General features: G+C 35.1%; 1 protein-coding gene across 2 annotated transcripts in view; it reads left to right on the top strand.

Moving 5' to 3' along the window:
* Nucleotides 1-17928, top strand: part of USP34 (ubiquitin specific peptidase 34) — a 250473-nt gene that overhangs the window by 189051 nt on the left and 43494 nt on the right. Inside the window, exons 43-53 of one of the 2 annotated variants that reach the window (XM_047854424.1) lie at nt 90-253; nt 4135-4200; nt 5016-5162; nt 5246-5302; nt 5394-5471; nt 5863-5957; nt 8838-9010; nt 12519-12672; nt 13768-13846; nt 17478-17531; nt 17676-17771. In XM_047854424.1, the coding sequence (XP_047710380.1) occupies nt 90-253; nt 4135-4200; nt 5016-5162; nt 5246-5302; nt 5394-5471; nt 5863-5957; nt 8838-9010; nt 12519-12672; nt 13768-13846; nt 17478-17531; nt 17676-17771 (1163 nt within the window). The remainder of the gene's footprint in view (nt 1-89; nt 254-4134; nt 4201-5015; nt 5163-5245; nt 5303-5393; nt 5472-5862; nt 5958-8837; nt 9011-12518; nt 12673-13767; nt 13847-17477; nt 17532-17675; nt 17772-17928) is intronic. The other variant, XM_047854423.1, reaches the window with a different exon arrangement.

Raw genomic sequence — 17928 nt, 5'->3', positions numbered from 1 at the left:
TAGTGGCCATCATTAAAAGCAAAATACATTATGTTTAATAGTTTGTTTCGGTGGGGGGCGGGGGGATCCTTTCCTCCCTTTTTGTTCAGCAGCCCATGCACCTTATAAATGGGACTACTGGCCTCATGAAGATGTTCGTGCTGAGTGTAGATTTGTTGGCCTGACTAACCTCGGAGCTACTTGTTACTTGGCTTCTACTATTCAGCAACTTTATATGATACCTGAGGCCAGACAGGCTGTCTTCACTGCAAAGGTACATTTTTCCTCACTTTCAGAATTAAAAGTATTAAAGAAAAGTTTTAAATTTTGTTAAGAAATCTTGATTATTTCAGTTTAATAAAACATTGAGAAAATAATTTATGAATTAAATGACAATATTTGATTATATAGCTAGGTAGCTTGTGTATGTCTTAATTATTTTTACAGTTTAATAGAGTACTCCTAACATAGTAGTATAATTTCTTTATTTCTCAAGGGGAAACATAGTTGTAGAATATATATACTCCATGTGGACAATGAACATATTTTCAGTAAAAATAAATACAAATTTTCGTCACATACAAAATAAGCAAAGCCTAAAACAAAGTAGGGGAATATACCAGAATCACTTATTTCTTTTATTTTTGTTCCAAAGTAAATTTGCCAGTGGGCCTAGTTTATTTGGGTAAGCGCTGCTTCGTGTTATTTTTCTTAACTTGTTATTTCTGGTTTTCATTCTTTTTATTCTTTTTCATGGACAGTTTTTTAGTTTGCCTTCTGCATTACTTACATAATTTCTTGGCAAATTTACTTTATGCCTGTCCTTGCTTTTTTGTTTTCCTTCATCATGTCATCTTGATGTCCTGATTTATCCTCCCTAAAAAAGTATTGGAATTCTTTATGTACCTTCATTGAATCCTTAATATGTTTTTTTAAAAAATATTTATGTAGTGTTTTGATGGGAAGGACTTTTTTTTTTTTAATTTTTTTTTAATCTTTATTTTTGAGAGAGAAAGAGTCTGAATGGGGGAAGGGCAAGGAGAGGGAGACACAAAATCTGAAGCAGGCTCCAGACTGGGAGCTGTCAGCACAGAGACTGATGCAGGGCTCGAACCCACAAACCGTGAGATCATGACCTGAGCTGAAGTCAGAAGCCCAACCCACTGATCCACTCAGGCACCCCAAATCCTTAATATGTTTAAGTTCAGCTTCAAAGTCTCCAAGTTACAGTATAGTCAGGTGGGTTTTTTTTGCAGGGGATGGGGAGCTTTAGTTATATTAATGCTATTAAGATTATCATCTGAGACTGATCATGCTTAGAAGTAGTTGAATAACTGACTCATTTAGCATATGGAAATTTTTGTCACAAAATTTGTGGCCCCATCTGCTTAATTTTATAGAGCTAGTTATGATCAAAGAGTTTCATGGTCCCATAGTTTCAGTGTTTTGTTTTTTTTTTTTTTTCCTAGCTGTTAACATGACCATACTTTGCGATTTCTCTTCTTCATATTAATGATCACCGTTTAGCTGTTAGCAGTTTCAGGAATTAATACGTAGCGCCAGATAACACTCAGAAGTTCAGATGTGCTAATTGGGAGTAGGTCTCGTAAATGGTGTTTTTGGTTAAAAACTAAACTTAGGGGCGCCTGCGTGGCTCAGTCAGTTCGGTGTCTGACTTCATCAGCTCAGGTCATGATTTCGCCATTCACAGTTCAAGCTCTGCTTTGGGCTCTGTGATGACAACTCAGAGCGTAGAGCCTGTTTCAGATTCTCTGTCTCCCTCTCTTCCTCTGCCCCTCCCCCGCTCATGCTGTGTCTGTCTCTCTCTCTCTCAAAAATAAATAAACGTTAAACAAATTTTTTTAAATAAAATAAATAAACTTAGGCTTCTCTCTACATAAACAATTTGGTGGGGGGAGGGGCAAGAAAATGCACACACACGCAGGGGAGGGGCAAAGGACGAGAGAATCTTAGGCAGACTCCGTGGATGTGGGTCTCAGTCTCAGACTGTGAGATCATGACCTGAGCTGAAATCAGGAGTTGGACACTTAAACTGACTGAGCCACCCAAGAACCCTCTATATGAAAAATTCTTAATAGAATTTGACATGACTTTGGAAACTACTCTAGTCAAATGTTCACTTGATTGTTTACATGAAAACATTGTTTTCATTTCCTTATCTGATGTTCACAGAAAGATTAAAGAAAGCTTTACATGTATTTTAATTGTGGTAAAATATACATCACTAAAATTTACCATGTTGACCATATATAAGTATGCAGTTCTGTGATAGTTAGTACATTCACTTTGTATTCACCACCATCAGTTTCAGCTATTTTTTCACTTCCCCCAACTAAAACTGTTTCCCATTCTCCCTTCTCCCAAACCCCTTGCAACTTCTATTGTACTACTTGTCTCTATGTATTTGACTGTCCTAGGTACCTCATTTAGGTAGAATCATATAATCTTATTAGCATAGTGTCTTCAGGTTTTCATGTGGTAGCATGTATCAGAATTTCCTGATTTTTTTAAGTCTGAACAATATTCCATAGTGTGTAAACGCCACATTTTGTTTATCCATTCATCTGTCAGATGCTTTTGGGTTGCTTATATCTTTTGGCTTTTATAATACTTCCATGAACATGAGTATCCAGATACCTTTTGAGTTGCTGCTTTCACTTCTTTTTTATACATAACCAGAAGTGGAATTGCTGGATCATATGGGAATTCTGTGTTTAATTCTTTGAGGAATCAACCCTGCCGCTTTCCCATAGTCGCTGTGCCATTTTATATTCCTACCAGCAATGCACAAAGGTGCCAGTTTCTTCACACGCCTTGCTGAAACGTGTTTTCTGTTTTTTTGACAGCCATCCTAATGGGTACAAACGTGTATTCCCTTAAGTAGTAATACATATGTAGGGTATATATTTAGAACTTACACGTAATAAAATATTCTTGGTTTTTCTTAGTTTAGAAGAATTCTGTCACTTCTGTTCTTCAGCCAACTAATACTTCACCTCCAGCAATGAAAATATAAATCCAGGTCTTTAGAAATATAAATCCTGGCCATTTTTGTATTCTGAATTTTGAATAATTTGCATGTGTCAGTTCTGTTCCATATTGGAAGATGTTGTTTTGTGTGACTGCTACTCTAATCTCATGGAGTATTAAGCCTCCCATATGCCGGGAATATTACTATTGTTGTTTTGCCAATAATGTTGGTTCCTTTTATTCAGTTCCCATTGTACTTCATATCATATAATTTTGTGGTAACTATATGTTGAATAGACTCCTATTTCAGTATCCTTATGTCCTCAGTTTGATTATAAGTTCCAAAATAGCAGAACCACATTACTTAACACTCCCCACAAAATTGACGCAAATAACTAGTGTATACTTCTGGCATGTGGGAGGCTTATTATTCCATGAGACTATCAGAGCTTCTTCAAAATTATGACAGGCAGTTTGTAGTGAGGATAGTACTTCATAGGTTTAGGTTGATTTTTAACATTTGGATGAATTATATAGGTTTAGGTTTATTTTAATATTTGGATGAGATAGAGTATATCTAATAAGTGGCTGTAAGACTGGTGTTGAAGACTAAGTCTCTAGTGAATGAGTCTAGTCAAGATACCTGAATCGCAGTTAATGATACTTGAATATATAGAAGATTTTCAAGCATCTTGACCAGTAATTTTTCTACAGTATTAAAGATACACTCTTCTAGAAAAAAAGAAAGATACAACTAGATGATGGTGAGATGTCATGTATTATAATGAATTTTTTAAATGTATGGATTTATTTGTAGAAAACAGGTTTGTTGCACACCTAAGAATTTTTCTGTTTTTGCACAGTCACCAACTTGTGAAATCAGCATTGCACCAAATGAGTGTTCATCTAGAAAGCAATTATTTTTTAAGATCTCTTTATTCCATTTTCTTACAGAATAGTGATGGCTATATTTATATAATGAGCAAAATCTTCCAATTTTTAAAATGCTAACTTGCTAAGTAAAGAATAGACTGTATTTTTTCCTACACAAAGCTAAAATAATGAAAACAGATATGGTATTAAACACATTGTAATACTTTATTTACTAGAATGTCTAATTTGCTATCAGTATGTTTTAATAGAGAATTTTCTCTTGATTTCCAGTATTCAGAAGATATGAAGCATAAGACCACTCTTCTGGAGCTTCAAAAAATGTTTACATATTTAATGGTATGTTTGAGAACTATGTATGGAAAACTAATTAGATATAACCTGTATAAGTTGAAAACATTAAATGAAGTTCATTTGTATTAGATTTGCCCCGACTATATACTCTTATTTTTCGAGTTGAATTTGTCAGTAATTTGTTAAAAGTAACTTTTAACAGTTACATCTTCATTATCTGCATTCTGTTAATTTGTCCTTTGAAAAATTCTTTGTGTCCGGTCCCTTTCCCATCACAGTGTCACATTCACCCCCATAGTTTTCTGATTGATTTCTCTTTGTTCCTCTTAATTCCCACTCTCAAAAGTATAAAACGAATCGATCTTTAAAAATTAGCAAATCTTACAGTGTTTATTCTCCTGCTTAAAAGTTTTCAGTGATTTTTTTTTTTTTTTATTATAAGCAGAATTGTATTCAGATTCATCAGCAGTGGCACATGTCTTCTGATTTTGCCCCTTCCTTTTAACTTCCTCTCTCCTTTCTTTCTTTCTTTCTTTTTTAAAATTTTTGTTCTGTTTTGTTTTTTAGATTTTAGTTTTATTTTTTAAGTATGCTGTACACCCAGTGTGGGGCTTGAACCCAAGCCCTAAGATCGAGAGTCACGTGCTCTTCCAACTGAGCCAGCCAGGTGCCCCTACAACTATTAAACTGAAAATGCCACGAAAATCAAACAACAGTGAAATAGAAGAGCAATTCCTTGTAATTTACTCCGTTTTGTTGTTGTTTCGTTATTTATGCAAGAACCTTGTGATAATGTTCTTTTTATTTGAGACACAGATTTGTTTGTTTCATGATCTACCCCTCCCCCTTCTCCTTTGCAGGAGAGTGAATGCAAAGCATATAATCCTAGACCCTTTTGTAAAACATACACCATGGACAAGCAGCCTCTGAATACTGGGGAGCAGAAGGATATGACAGAATTTTTTACTGATCTGATTACTAAAATTGAGGAAATGTCTCCAGAACTGGTTAGTACCAGGATACTGAAGTTTCTTTGAAATTTGTACAGATTTGCCCAATTTTAATTACTCACCTTTGTTTGTTTTTAAAGAAAAATACCGTCAAAAGTTTGTTTGGAGGTGTAATTACAAACAATGTTGTGTCCTTGGTAAGTAGTGTACCTGTTCTTCACTTTTTGGAAATCTTATTGTATATTTTAGCTTATTGTAATAAATTACTAATATTTGTTGGTTGACCAGGATTGTGAACACGTTAGTCAGACTGCTGAAGAATTTTATACTGTGAGGTGCCAAGTGGCTGATATGAAGAACATTTATGTGAGTAATGTATATATTGTTTAGACTTTTTCTGCTTTTAATTTCTTATATACAGAAGTTTATTTTTGTTATCTTGATAGAAGATTAACTTTCATGTTTCATCTACTTTCTTCTCATTATGCAAATCAAATAAGAATTAGAGATAGGCCAAAAAGCTGATATTTTTTCCCCATTCAAAACCAAAATACTTGCACTTTTGAAAAATTTAGTAAGATTCATGGAGCATCTTGTCATTTTGAGGGAAGACATTTTTTACTAAAATTTAGTGTTTTTTAAAATAGAAAAGTTTGTTTTTCTGTGTGCATTCTGCCCAAATTATAATTATTGCTTTTTGTAATTTTACATACTGTGAACAGTAAAATGAAACTTTAAAATCTGCTTTAATACACAGGAATCTCTTGATGAAGTTACTATTAAAGACACTTTAGAAGGTGACAACATGTATACTTGTTCTCATTGTGGGAAGAAAGTACGAGCTGAAAAAAGGTATGATTTTTGAAATGTAACATTTATCATTTTGATACATCATCAAATGGTAGTAAAACACAGACTTAGAGTAAATTCATGTTAACTTTTATGAAAATTATGTGGTTAAGGTTAAGGTTAGCTGCTTGGTGCTCATTCTTACCAGCTTTTCATTCAGTTATTCAAGTATACTTTCAAGCATCCTTAAATTTTTCCAAATTATTTTTGTCCTTTTAATTAATCAAATATTTACCAAGGTCCAGGCCCCTGGCTGGCTCAGTCAGTAGAGGACGTGACTCTTCATCTCCAGATCGTAAGTTTGAGCCCCACATTGGGCATGAAACCTATAAATATTTACCAAGGTCTGATTCCTTTAACCCTTTGCTGTGCAGTCACTAAATCATGATAGTGAGTCTCCTCATGAACTGAAGATGTCTTCCGCTGAATCTCTGAAGTGAGAGACTTTTTTCTTAAGAGCTAGCCATAAGATGGCCAGTTTAGGACAGACTTGTTGGCTAAAGATGTTTTGATTCTACAGGTGAACTTTGAATGGCAAATAGAAATTGGATTGAGAGAGCATCATATACAGTTAGTTATTAGGAACAAGGGCAGAGAAATAGAAATGACCTTGTACATACAAGAAGTCCAGGATTAGTCCAGCCTGCCTTGAAGTGGAGGACTTGCATTGACCAGTAATAGAAAATATGATTAGAAACATACAATGACATAAAATCGTTAACATCTAGATTTGGGGATTGTTTGCATAATTGGTTGATGCCATTTGAACATGTGCCTGAGAAAGACCGTAACTTCTGCAAAGGACTGACTGTGAGATCTAAGCCAACCTAAAAGTGCAGAGGAAGAAGTGACGGAATTGAAGCCAGGAAAGAAAGAAAATCGCGATAGGACGGTAACCTAGAAATTGGGGCAGAGAATCTCATGAGGAAGGTATTCAATTGACATAGTCCAACAAAAAGGAAAAATGACAGCTGAGTAAAAGCATTGGGTTTTACAAAAGACAGTTTAGTGGTATGTTTTTTTCAGGTTGTAGCAATTAGAAGCAGGGTTGTCAAGTTACATGGTATCTATCAAGTACAGATCATTCATTTTTGAAGTTTGGCAATAAAAAACAAGGAAAATGGAATCTAGAAAGGGCTTTGAGATCAAACAACAGTTTTCTGGATGACATAAATCTGAGCATGTTGGAAGGCAGAGAAAGATTGTAAAGGTAGACATACTTAAATGAAACCACAGGGAGAAGCCAAGCTCATATGATGAGAATTGGGTTAGGATATGAGTTATAAGACTTAGAATGGGGTCCATTAAAAATTTGTTACTATGGAGGGATATGAGGAATAAATAAAAGATAATTGAGAGGCATTTTCTTTGGAGAATGTCATTTTAGTTGGAATTTTATAAATAAACTTACTGAAAATATATGTCATTCTCAATAACTTACTTCGTGAAACATTCCCTACTTTTGACTAATATTTGCCTGTTTTTCTAAAATAGTGTCTTGTCTCTCAGGCAAAGTTTTACTCAGTCCTTTATATTATTACCATACTTTTGAATGTCTATAATAACCTAGTAAGTGTTCACCAGAAATGGGCTAAGGATCATCTTTTGCTCTATATTTAAACCTTTGTTTCTCTCAGTTTATTCATTCTTTCCTGAATAATTTTACCACCATAACTTTAGTCTCTACTGATATGCTTATGATTCTTAAATCATCTTACCTAATTCAGAATGCTGTGGTGTGTCCTCCCAGCTGTGACTTGTGTGTCTCATAGATTTAGTAGGTCTACAACATAATTCTCCTCTCTTTTTAGTTCCATTTATGTCTTGTATCCTCTGAATCGTGCATGGTTCCACGGTCAACCACAAGTCCTTTAGTGACTCTTAGCTCTCAGGCTAAAGTTCATAGTCTGACAAGGCACACAAGGGCCTTCATCATTTGACTCCTTTATACTTCTGTAACATCATCTTTTGCCAGTTCAAAAAATCCATAATGATGATTTTTAGAGTTCTTACTTCCTCTGCTTATGAAATCCTTCAGTTACCTGGTCTCCCTAAATTCCTTTTTTTCCTTAACTAAGTTTCTGATTCAAACAGAAACTCTTTTGATTCAGAATCTTAGAATCCTAAGTATGATGAAGAATTATTCTCCAAAATTCATTATTTTTCATGAATCCAAGCTTTTATATATATATATATATTGTTGTTGTTGTTGTTGTTGTTGTTGTTTAAACTGAAATATTGGTGTTTTATTACTTTTTTAAAAATTTGAACTGGCAATATTTATTATAAGATTTAGGTAACCAATTAACTTGGTGCTGCTGCATTGTTGTAACATCCAGCCGTGTTTATTGAATGCTGTCAGGCAGCATTCTAAAAGTAGTAGGAAATAGGCAGTTTAATCTCCATTTGAGGAATTTCCAAATTAGGAATTAAGCTCAGAGAGTTTAAATAACTTGTTCAGGGTCATATGTCTGGTAAATAAAACAGCCAGACTTTACAGTTCTAATTTATAAAAATAAATAGGTCACTTCCTGTTACTTAAGATGGAAGAGAAAACTCTGAACCAGAGAGACCCTCCCCCCATATCTTTGGAGTATGTATAGTGTGATGCCTTTTTATGCTTCAGTAGCACCTTTAATTTCATGGAATTTACCGCAGTGTACTGTAATTTTTAATTTTTCTTACCTAAACACAGGGAAACCCTTTCAAAATGGAAGAAGTCATGTAAGAGGGGGATATATGGTTACAGATACATTTAATAAGAACATGATTTAGAATACTTTTTATTATTTACTCTGAGTTGAATGTTGAAATGTACAGTAAATGATACCAGTTGAAGTACCTTTTGAGATTTTTAACAGTTGTTTTTTTCATGTCTTTCAGGGCATGTTTTAAGAAATTGCCTCGCATTCTGAGTTTTAATACTATGAGATATACATTTAATATGGTAACAATGATGAAAGAGAAAGTGAACACACACTTTTCCTTCCCATTACGTTTGGATATGACGCCCTATACAGAAGATTTTCTAATGGGGAAGAGTGATAGGAAAGAAGGTAATTTTTTATCTTTCTCTTGCCTATATTTATCGTAAGTCTCCATAACAAGACAGTCGTCATTACAGAGTTGTAACCAACTGCACATTTAACAAAATGAAATTAAATTTTAGAAAGGGGAATGTATTGAAGTACAGTGTGGCACATCAGTCATTAGCCAGTAAATATTTAGTATTTACTAGGATTGCGTTCTAGGCACTCCTCTGGGTGTTAGGGACATGGCAGTGAACAAGTAAACATGGTTTCTTACCTCATAGAACTTAAGTCTAGTAGGCACGTCTTACTGAAAAAGAAATTACTGGGATGCCTGGGTGGCTTAGTTGGTTAAGCATCTGACTCTTGGTTTCGGCTCAGGTCATGATCTCCCGGTTCATGGGTTCAAGCCCCTTATTGGGCTCTACGCTGCCATTGTGGAGCCTGCTTGGGATTCTCTGTCTCCTCACCCCTCTCTCGCTGCCCCTCCCCTGCTTGCATGTGTGTGTTTGTTCTCTCTCAAAAAATAAAGTTAAAATAAATTACAAACAGAATGTGTCATCAGATAGGATGGTGAATGTATCTCATATCTAGCGGAATCAGAGATGGCTTTCACCAAGGTAACGTTGAAGTAGAGACTGAGTAAGGACTAGATTGAGAGGAATGGCTAATCTCTTTAGGTGGGTAGGAGGTGGGGGTGGAGTTGATAAGATGGACAAAAGGCCGTGACCAGATCATTTTGTTTGTAGGCCAGGTCTTTTTTTTTTTTTTTTTTTTTTTAAGTAGAAAAAGCAGAGGCAAGCTGGGGAGAGGGGCAGAGGGAGAGCGAGAGAATCTTCAGCAGGCTCCACGCTCAGCATAGACCCTGATGTGGGGCAATATCCCACAACCCTGGGATTACTACCTCAGCTGAAATCAAGAGTCAGATGTTCAACTGGCTGAGCCACTAGACACCCTAATAATTTTAATCTCTCTCTCTATTTCTCTCCCTCTCCCCTTCCCTCCCTCCCTCCCTCCCTCCCTCCCTCCCTCCCTCTGTCTCTGTCTCTCTCTCTCTCTCTCTCTTTTTAATGTGAAACCTTTGGAACATTTTAAGTAGGGAACTGAGATGACCAGGTGGGTCTGGAAAAGGTTATTCTGACTACAGCAATAGAAATAAATGAATTAGAGGATGATGAAAGGGATGTAGGGAGGCCATTCTGATAAACCATAAGGAAGGTGGTAGCTTGATGAGCAAGTGTACATGGAGAGTTAATAGAATTTGATGATTGAATGAATAAATGAATCTAACAAAGTTACTGAATATCTACTGTGTAACTTATTCTCATAGTGATGGCAGTAGAATGACAATAAAGAGCAAGGTCGGGATACCTGGTTCAGTGTCCAGCTCTTGATTTTGATCTTGGCTCAGGTTATGATCCCAGGGTGGTGGGATTGAGCCCTGTGTCGGGTTCTACACTGAGCGTGGAGCTAGGTTAAGATTCTCTCTCCCTCTCTGTCTCTGTCTCTGTCTCCATCTCCACCACTCACACTTTGTCTCTCTCAAAAAATAAACATGTAAGTAAGTAAGTAAGTAAATAAATAAATAAATAAGTTTTTTGTCCCTTTGAAGCTTACATTTTAGTCTGCTACTAGAGGGAGGGAGAAAAGTCAAGAATGACTCAGGTTTGTGGCTTGATCAGCTAGGTGAATAGTGGGGTCAGTATTTCAAGATCTCAAGAAAAAGGGAATGTGGTCAGAAGTATTGAATGCTAAAGAAAAGGAATGGTTCAGTAAGAACATAACTGAAAACATGTAAAGTCATTGGTTATCTTTATCATAGCATTTTCATTTGGGAATTACAATAGAGAGGCAGATTGCAATGAGTTAAAGATGACACTTGGTTCATATCTAGTTACCTCCAAATTATTACTGCTTTTATAAGACCAGTGATTTTCAAACTTAGGTTTATGTGCCTCAAGGAGCACAAACAGGTGAGAGAAAAAAGCAGAGAACTCTTTGTCTTTGCATTCTTTAGATGGAGAAGTTCTGTTTTACGTAATAGCGATCTGGCAGTGTTTTCTTTGTATAAAAAGTTCTACCAATTAAAAATTTTAAGGTGTGAAGAAGCCACTGTATTTTACGATTTGAGAAAGAGAACTGTGTTTTTAATCTTTATACTCCATTGCCTGGCACTTGAACATTCAGTAAATGTTTTACCAAATGGTATATGAGAAGCATAGGCAATGAGGGTAGGCTGTTCTTTAAGAGAAGAATGTGCTCTTTCTTTGAAGAGAGAAGAGAGATTGGTGACTGTAGCTGTAGAGGAGTATGGAGTTCAGAATTTGAATATGTTTAGGGGTGCTTGGGTGGCTCAATCAGTTAAGCTTCCAACTTCAGCTCAGGTTGAGTTCTCGCAGTTTGTGGGTTCTAGCTCCACATTGGACTCTGCGCTAACAAGCTCAGAGCCTAGAGCCTGCTTTGATTTCTGTGTGTGTGTATGTCTCTCTCTACCCGTCCCCCCACTTGTGCTCTTTCTTTCTCTCTCTTTCTCTCAAAAAATGAGTAAACATTTTAAAAATTAAAAAAGAATTTGAATATGTTTAGAAGTTGCAGAAAATGAGCCAGAAGAAGATGATTAACTTTGAAAATACTTTACAGACGAAGTTAAGAAGTAGGTGTTGTATATATACATCCTACTGTTTAGAACTCTTTTCAAACCATTTCAAAAATTATAGTGAGACTGCCAAGTTATTATACTTACTGGTATTTTTCATGATGCTTCCATGTGTAGAAGTAGCAGAAATTTATGCCAAGATGAAGGATTTTTTTAGGCCACAAGTGATGGGTTCAGAGTGGGATCCTACCTAGCACATCCAAACTTCTCAGCTGCTACTTTGACACTCTTAGCTATTTCCTTCCCTCCACAGTTACTACTCTCTTTCCAGTTTAGACTATGCGCTCAAGTTAACTTAATCTGCTTTCACTCACTTATTTCTGATGATACTTTTCCCTTTCTAAAGGATGCTGAGAATACAGATCATAAATCTTTGAATTTACTAGATTATTCTGTAATTTTTCCGTAGTATCTTTTATCCCTTTCAGATTTAAATCTTTAGCGACAGAAAGCATGTCTTTTGTTTATTTTCTGTCTCCTAATACAAAATGATAAACTGTAACTTGACATTAAGAGACATAAGTATCTTAATGCCTTTTCAGATCTTGTATTTGCTTGCTCCTAATAAGATGAATGAAAAATTTTGTATTCTGCTGTTTCAAAAGGAACAAGATTAGACAAAAAGCATATTTTACATTTCTACATTATGTTGAGGTTGGCCATAGTCATGCAGTAACACATGGTTGTTTTTCCAAGCGATTTGTGTAAATGTTCCTTGAAATTGTAGACTATGAATGGGGAATGATTAGCAAATATTTGTACCTGTTATAATACATAATGTATCTGTGCCTTTTTCTGTATATATTACGTAAAGTGATTCTAAGGTGTCACTGTGCAGTGTTCAGAATTATTACCATTATCTTATGTAAATCATTTCAGGTTTTAAGGAAGTCAGTGATCATTCAAAAGATACAGAGAGCTATGAGTATGACTTAATAGGAGTAACTGTTCATACAGGAACAGCAGATGGTGGGCACTATTATAGCTTCATCAGAGATATAGTCAATCCACATGCTTATAAAAACAATAAATGGTGAGTTTTAAATATTTTATTCTTGGGATTAAATTCTTTTTCCTATTTTTAAAGTTTAAACTTGTGATTGGTTTTGCTTCGTATGTTTCCTGATTTTATTTTTCTAAAAACTTTCTATAAAATTAGGAAATGTTAAGTGAAAGTAACTTTCATAAGATGATAAAAATCAATTGTTCTTAAACTTCTTTTGAGAACTTGATGATGGTGTCCTGAGACAAATGAATATCCAAGGTTTTATATACAGCTTTAGATTCATAGACAATATTGCACCTTCCGAATCTTCTCTTTATTCACTCATTCAAGATTTGTTTGCTGAATGTCTTCTATAAGGTGGCTTCAGAGTCCTTGTATATGCCAATTCGAAGTTGCCTGAATGCTCCACTCTGTCCACCTTACTTTTCCCCTTCCAACCTGTACATTTTTTTTTAGCAACTTTTATCAAGGTAATGGTTGGAAGTCATTAAATCAGTGCTTAATAGCTGTTTTTTGCTATTTAGATATTGTTAGGTAGAGTCTCAAGTATAGTGGCTATATCAATAGTAGGCACTGTTCTACTGTTGGGAATATTGCTTTGAACAAAATGTACATTGGTAAATTGATCTGCAGTTAGCAGAATAGTTTGGTTCAACTCTTTAAGCTGTCATGTCCATGCTATCTTACCTTGTTTGCCCATTTGAATATAATTCCATATTTGGGATCCATTTTGATAATAAATTTTAAAATGGCGTCTTTATTTTTGGAAGCTCTCCCATCTCTTAATCTTTTCTGTCTGGTAGCTTTACATATTCTATTAATGCAAACTTGTTATTTGTTTTTATGAACTCTTTTGTTACCCCTAGTTTTTTATAAATGCATTTATTGGATTTTAGGACAGTTAAGATTTGTACAATTATATTCTAGTTTTTAGTAGATTAGCGTTGTCAAAACAAGAACATAGAATTTATTTACTTCATGTTAAAAATAGTTGGATCACAAAAAAAAGTTTGATTACTTCTTGTAATTTGTCACTATGTAATGTAAATATTTTTTAAATAGGTATAATACAGAGATACTCAGTACATATATACTTGGTCAACACTATATGCTCTGTTTTAGGTATCTTTTTAATGATGCTGAGGTAAAACCTTTTGATTCTGCTCAACTGGCCTCTGAATGTTTTGGCGGGGAGATGACAGTGAGTTTTATTCAGAAATTATAAATGTTTTGTGACTTTTCATGTGTTACGCAGTATTATAAAATCCAGTAGTAGAATCACTAAACTTTCTTTTAATTGCTATGATTAAAACTAAAATTTATTCTGTTGTTGCTTATTGAAGTCGAGACTGTTTGGAATAGATACCAGGCACTGGGAAATACCTTTTAAAAGACTATTTCTGCCTTCAACTAATTAAGAAGGTTAAGACTTAAAATTGAAAATTTAAATAGTAGTATAGGAATTGAATTACATTGCTGTGAAACATTATGATGGAAGAAGTTGTTCACTTGAATGCTTTGGGATTCAAGCAAAAAGAAATTACTCTTTATGAACATAATATGAAAAATCTTTGTCAAGGACATTGGCTTGAGCTGAGCTTCGAAGAAGTATTCTTTCAGTACTTTTTTGTAATGGCAGCAGCAACCTGATTATTACTATTGACAGGATACACAAAAAATATCTTACCTGTTATGTTATTATCTCTAAGACATGAGAAAAGACAATTAGGTTGGAATACTAGTGTTTAATTATAATATAACAATTACAATAAAATAGGCATTTTATCCAAGTATCAATTTTCTGAAAACTGTTAAAATACTGTTTTGATTCTCAAAAGACCAGCGTTAGTCATTCCCATTTCACAGATAAGCCCACGTAAAGTTATTTTTCACTTTAATAGCCATGTGTATTGTGAAATCACTGTTCACATTCTGGATTTTAATGCTCTTTGTTGCACTTACATACTACTATTAATAGAAAAGAGGAAGTAGGCAAATTGCTAACACTTCAGAAATGGATAGAAGGAGGACGTAAATAATGAGTTCCTGATGCCATCATTAAACTGACTGCATTTCTAAATGTTATTTGTAAAATATTTCCTTAAAAAAAAAAAAGAAGAAAAAGAAAAACAAGTACACTTAGCAAAGTTCTCTTAAAATGTAGTTTTTAAATTGCAAGTACATTTTCTTAACTTTATATACATTATGGTAAAGTATCTTTAAAAATGGTTTGAATATTTTCAGGTGTAGTTGACCCTTGAATAATGTGGGGGTTAAAGGTGCCAGCCCCCCCCCACAGTCAAAAATCCAAGTATAACTTGTCTGTTGCTCAGAAGCCTTATTGGGCACGCCTGGGTGGCTCATTCGGTTAAACATCCAACTTCAACTCAGGTCATGTTCTCACGGTTCATGAGTTCAAGCCCTGTGTTGGGCTCTGTGCTGACAGCTTGGAGCCTGGAGCCTGCTTCGGATTCTGTGACTCCCTCTCTCTCTCTGCTATGAGCACGTGCACTCGCACTCGCTCTCTCTCTCTCTCTCTCTCTCTCTCTCTCTCTAGAACAAACATTTTAAAAAATTAGAAAAAAAAGGCCTTACTGATAACATAAATACTCAGTTAATACATAGTTTGTATGTTACACATTATGTACTATATTCTTTTTTTACTTAATTAATTAATTTTAAAATTTATATCCAAGTTACTTAGCATATAGTGCAACAATGATTTCAGGGGTAGATTCGTTAATGCCCCTTACCAATTTAGCCCATCCCCCCTCCCACAGCCTCTCCAGTAACCCTTTTTGTTCTCCATATTTAAGAGTCTCTTATGTTTTGTCCCCTTCCCTGTTCTTATCTTATTTTTGCTTCCCTTCCCTTGTGTTCATCTGTTCTGTGTCTTAAAGTCCTCATATGAATGAAGTCATATGATGTTTGTCTTTCTGACTGACTGATTTCTCTTAGCATAATACCCTCCATTTCCATCCACGTAGTTGCAAATGGCAAGATTTCATTCTTTTTGATTGCCGAGTAATACTCCATTATACATATATGCATACACACCACCTCTTCTTTATCCATTCATCTATTGATGGACATTTGGACTCTTTCATACTTTGGCTATTGATAGTACTGCTATAAATATTGGGGTGCATGTGCCTCTTTGAAACAGCGTACCTGTATCCCTTGGATAAATACCTAGTAGTGCAATTGCTAGGATGTAGGGTAATTCTATTTTTAATTTTTTGAGGGACCTCCATGCTGTTTTCCAGAGTGGCTGCACCAGTTTGCATTCCCACCAGCAGTGCAGAAGAGATCCTCTCTCTCAGCATCCTCACCAACATCTGTTGTTGCCTGAGTTGTTAATGTTAGCCTTTCTGACAGGTGGGAGGTGGTATCTCATTGTGGTTTTGATTTGTATTTCTCTGATGATGAGTGATGTTGAGCATTTTTTCATGTGTCAGTTGGCCATGTGGATGTCTTCTTTGGACAAATGTCTTCATGTCTTTTGCCCATTTCTTCACTGGATTATTTGTTTTTTGGGTGTTGAGTTTGGTAAATTCTTTATAGATTTTGGATACTAACCAACCCTTTATTTGATACATCGTTTGCAAATATCTTCTCCCATTCTGTCAGTTGCCTTTTTCTTTTGCTCATTGTTTCCTTCACTGTGGGGAAGCTTTTTATTTAATGAGGTCCCGATAGTTTTTTATGCTTTTGTTTCCCTTGCCTCTGGAGAGGTATTGAGTAGGAAGTTGCTGCAGCCAAGATCAAAGAGGTTTTTGCCTGCTTTCTCCTCGAGGATTTTGATGGCTTCCTGTCTTACATTTAGGTCTTTCATCCACTGTGAGTTTATTTTTGTGTATGGTGTAAGAAAGTGGTCCAGGTTCATTTTTCTGCATGTCGCTGTCCAGTTTTCCCAGCACCACTTGCTGAAGAGACTGTCTTTACTGTCTTTATTCCATTGGATATTCTTTCCTGGTTTGTCAAAGATTAGTTGGCCATATGTTTGTGGGTCCATTTCTGGGTTCTCTATTCTGTTCCATTGATCTGAGTGTCTGTTCTTATGCCAGTACCATACTGTCTTGATGATTACAGCTTTGTTTTTTATGTTTTATTTTTATTTCTTATGCTTACTTATTTTTGAGAGAGAGAGAGAGTGTGAGCAGAGGAGGGGCAGAGAGAGAGGGAGACATAGAATCGAAGCAGGCTCCAGGCTCTGATCCGTTAGCACAGAGCCCGACACAGGGCTCGAACCCACGAACTGTGAGATCATGACCTGAGCTGAAGTCAGACACTCAACCGACTGAGCCACCCAGGGCCCCCATTATTACAGCTTTGTAATACAGCTTGAAGTCCGGGATTGTGATGCCTCCTGCTTTGGTTTTCTTTTCCAAGGTTGCTTGGGCTATTTGGTATCTTTCTGGTTCCATACAGATTTTAGGATTATTTGTTCTAGCTCTGAAGAATGCTGGTGTTATTTTGATAGGAATACTGTATTCTTACAATAAAGCTAGAGAAAAGAAAATGATATGAAGAAAATCATAACAAAAATAAATTTACAGTACTGTACTGTATTTATTGGGGAAAAAAAAAATTCTGCCTTTAAGTGGACCTGTGCAGTTCAAGCCTGTGTTATTCAAAGGTCGACTATACTTTTAGCCAAAAACTTTTGTCAAGGATTTTTATGATGTAGTACTATTTGAACACTATTTACAAAGTTACTATAAAGAATAAAATAGGTATTTATGAAATATTTTATATATAAATACAACTGAGATAAATATAAGCTGAAATATTGTCTTTTAAAGTAGCAAAACTTTTATTTTTTTAAACAGACCAAGACCTATGATTCTGTTACAGATAAATTTATGGATTTCTCCTTTGAAAAGGTAATCATTTCTTTGCATATATCATTTTACATAGTTTTCTTTCTTCCATGTTATCTAATTTTATAGTTAAACTTGGTCAAATTTAAAATATACTTATTTTTTCATCCTTTTTTTTTTTTTTTTTTTTTTTTTGGCCCCTTAAAGACACATAGTGCTTATATGCTGTTTTACAAACGCATGGAGCCAGAGGAAGAAAATGGCAAAGAATTCAAATTTGATGTTTCGTCAGAGTTACTAGAGGTATAGTTAATTTAACTTAAACAGCAGTTTACAAGCATATCAAGAATTTATGCAAGTAATAGAACTCCAAGAGCAGGCTATGGCAATGTTAGGATTTGTAATCTGGGATGGATTTAACAGTGTTTATAGATAGTCTTGGTAATACTGATATATGACA

The sequence above is a fragment of the Prionailurus viverrinus genome, chromosome A3, assembly GCF_022837055.1.
Source record: "Prionailurus viverrinus isolate Anna chromosome A3, UM_Priviv_1.0, whole genome shotgun sequence".
Lineage (NCBI taxonomy): Eukaryota > Metazoa > Chordata > Mammalia > Carnivora > Felidae > Prionailurus > Prionailurus viverrinus.
This window is presented reverse-complemented; position numbering and strand designations above follow the sequence as displayed.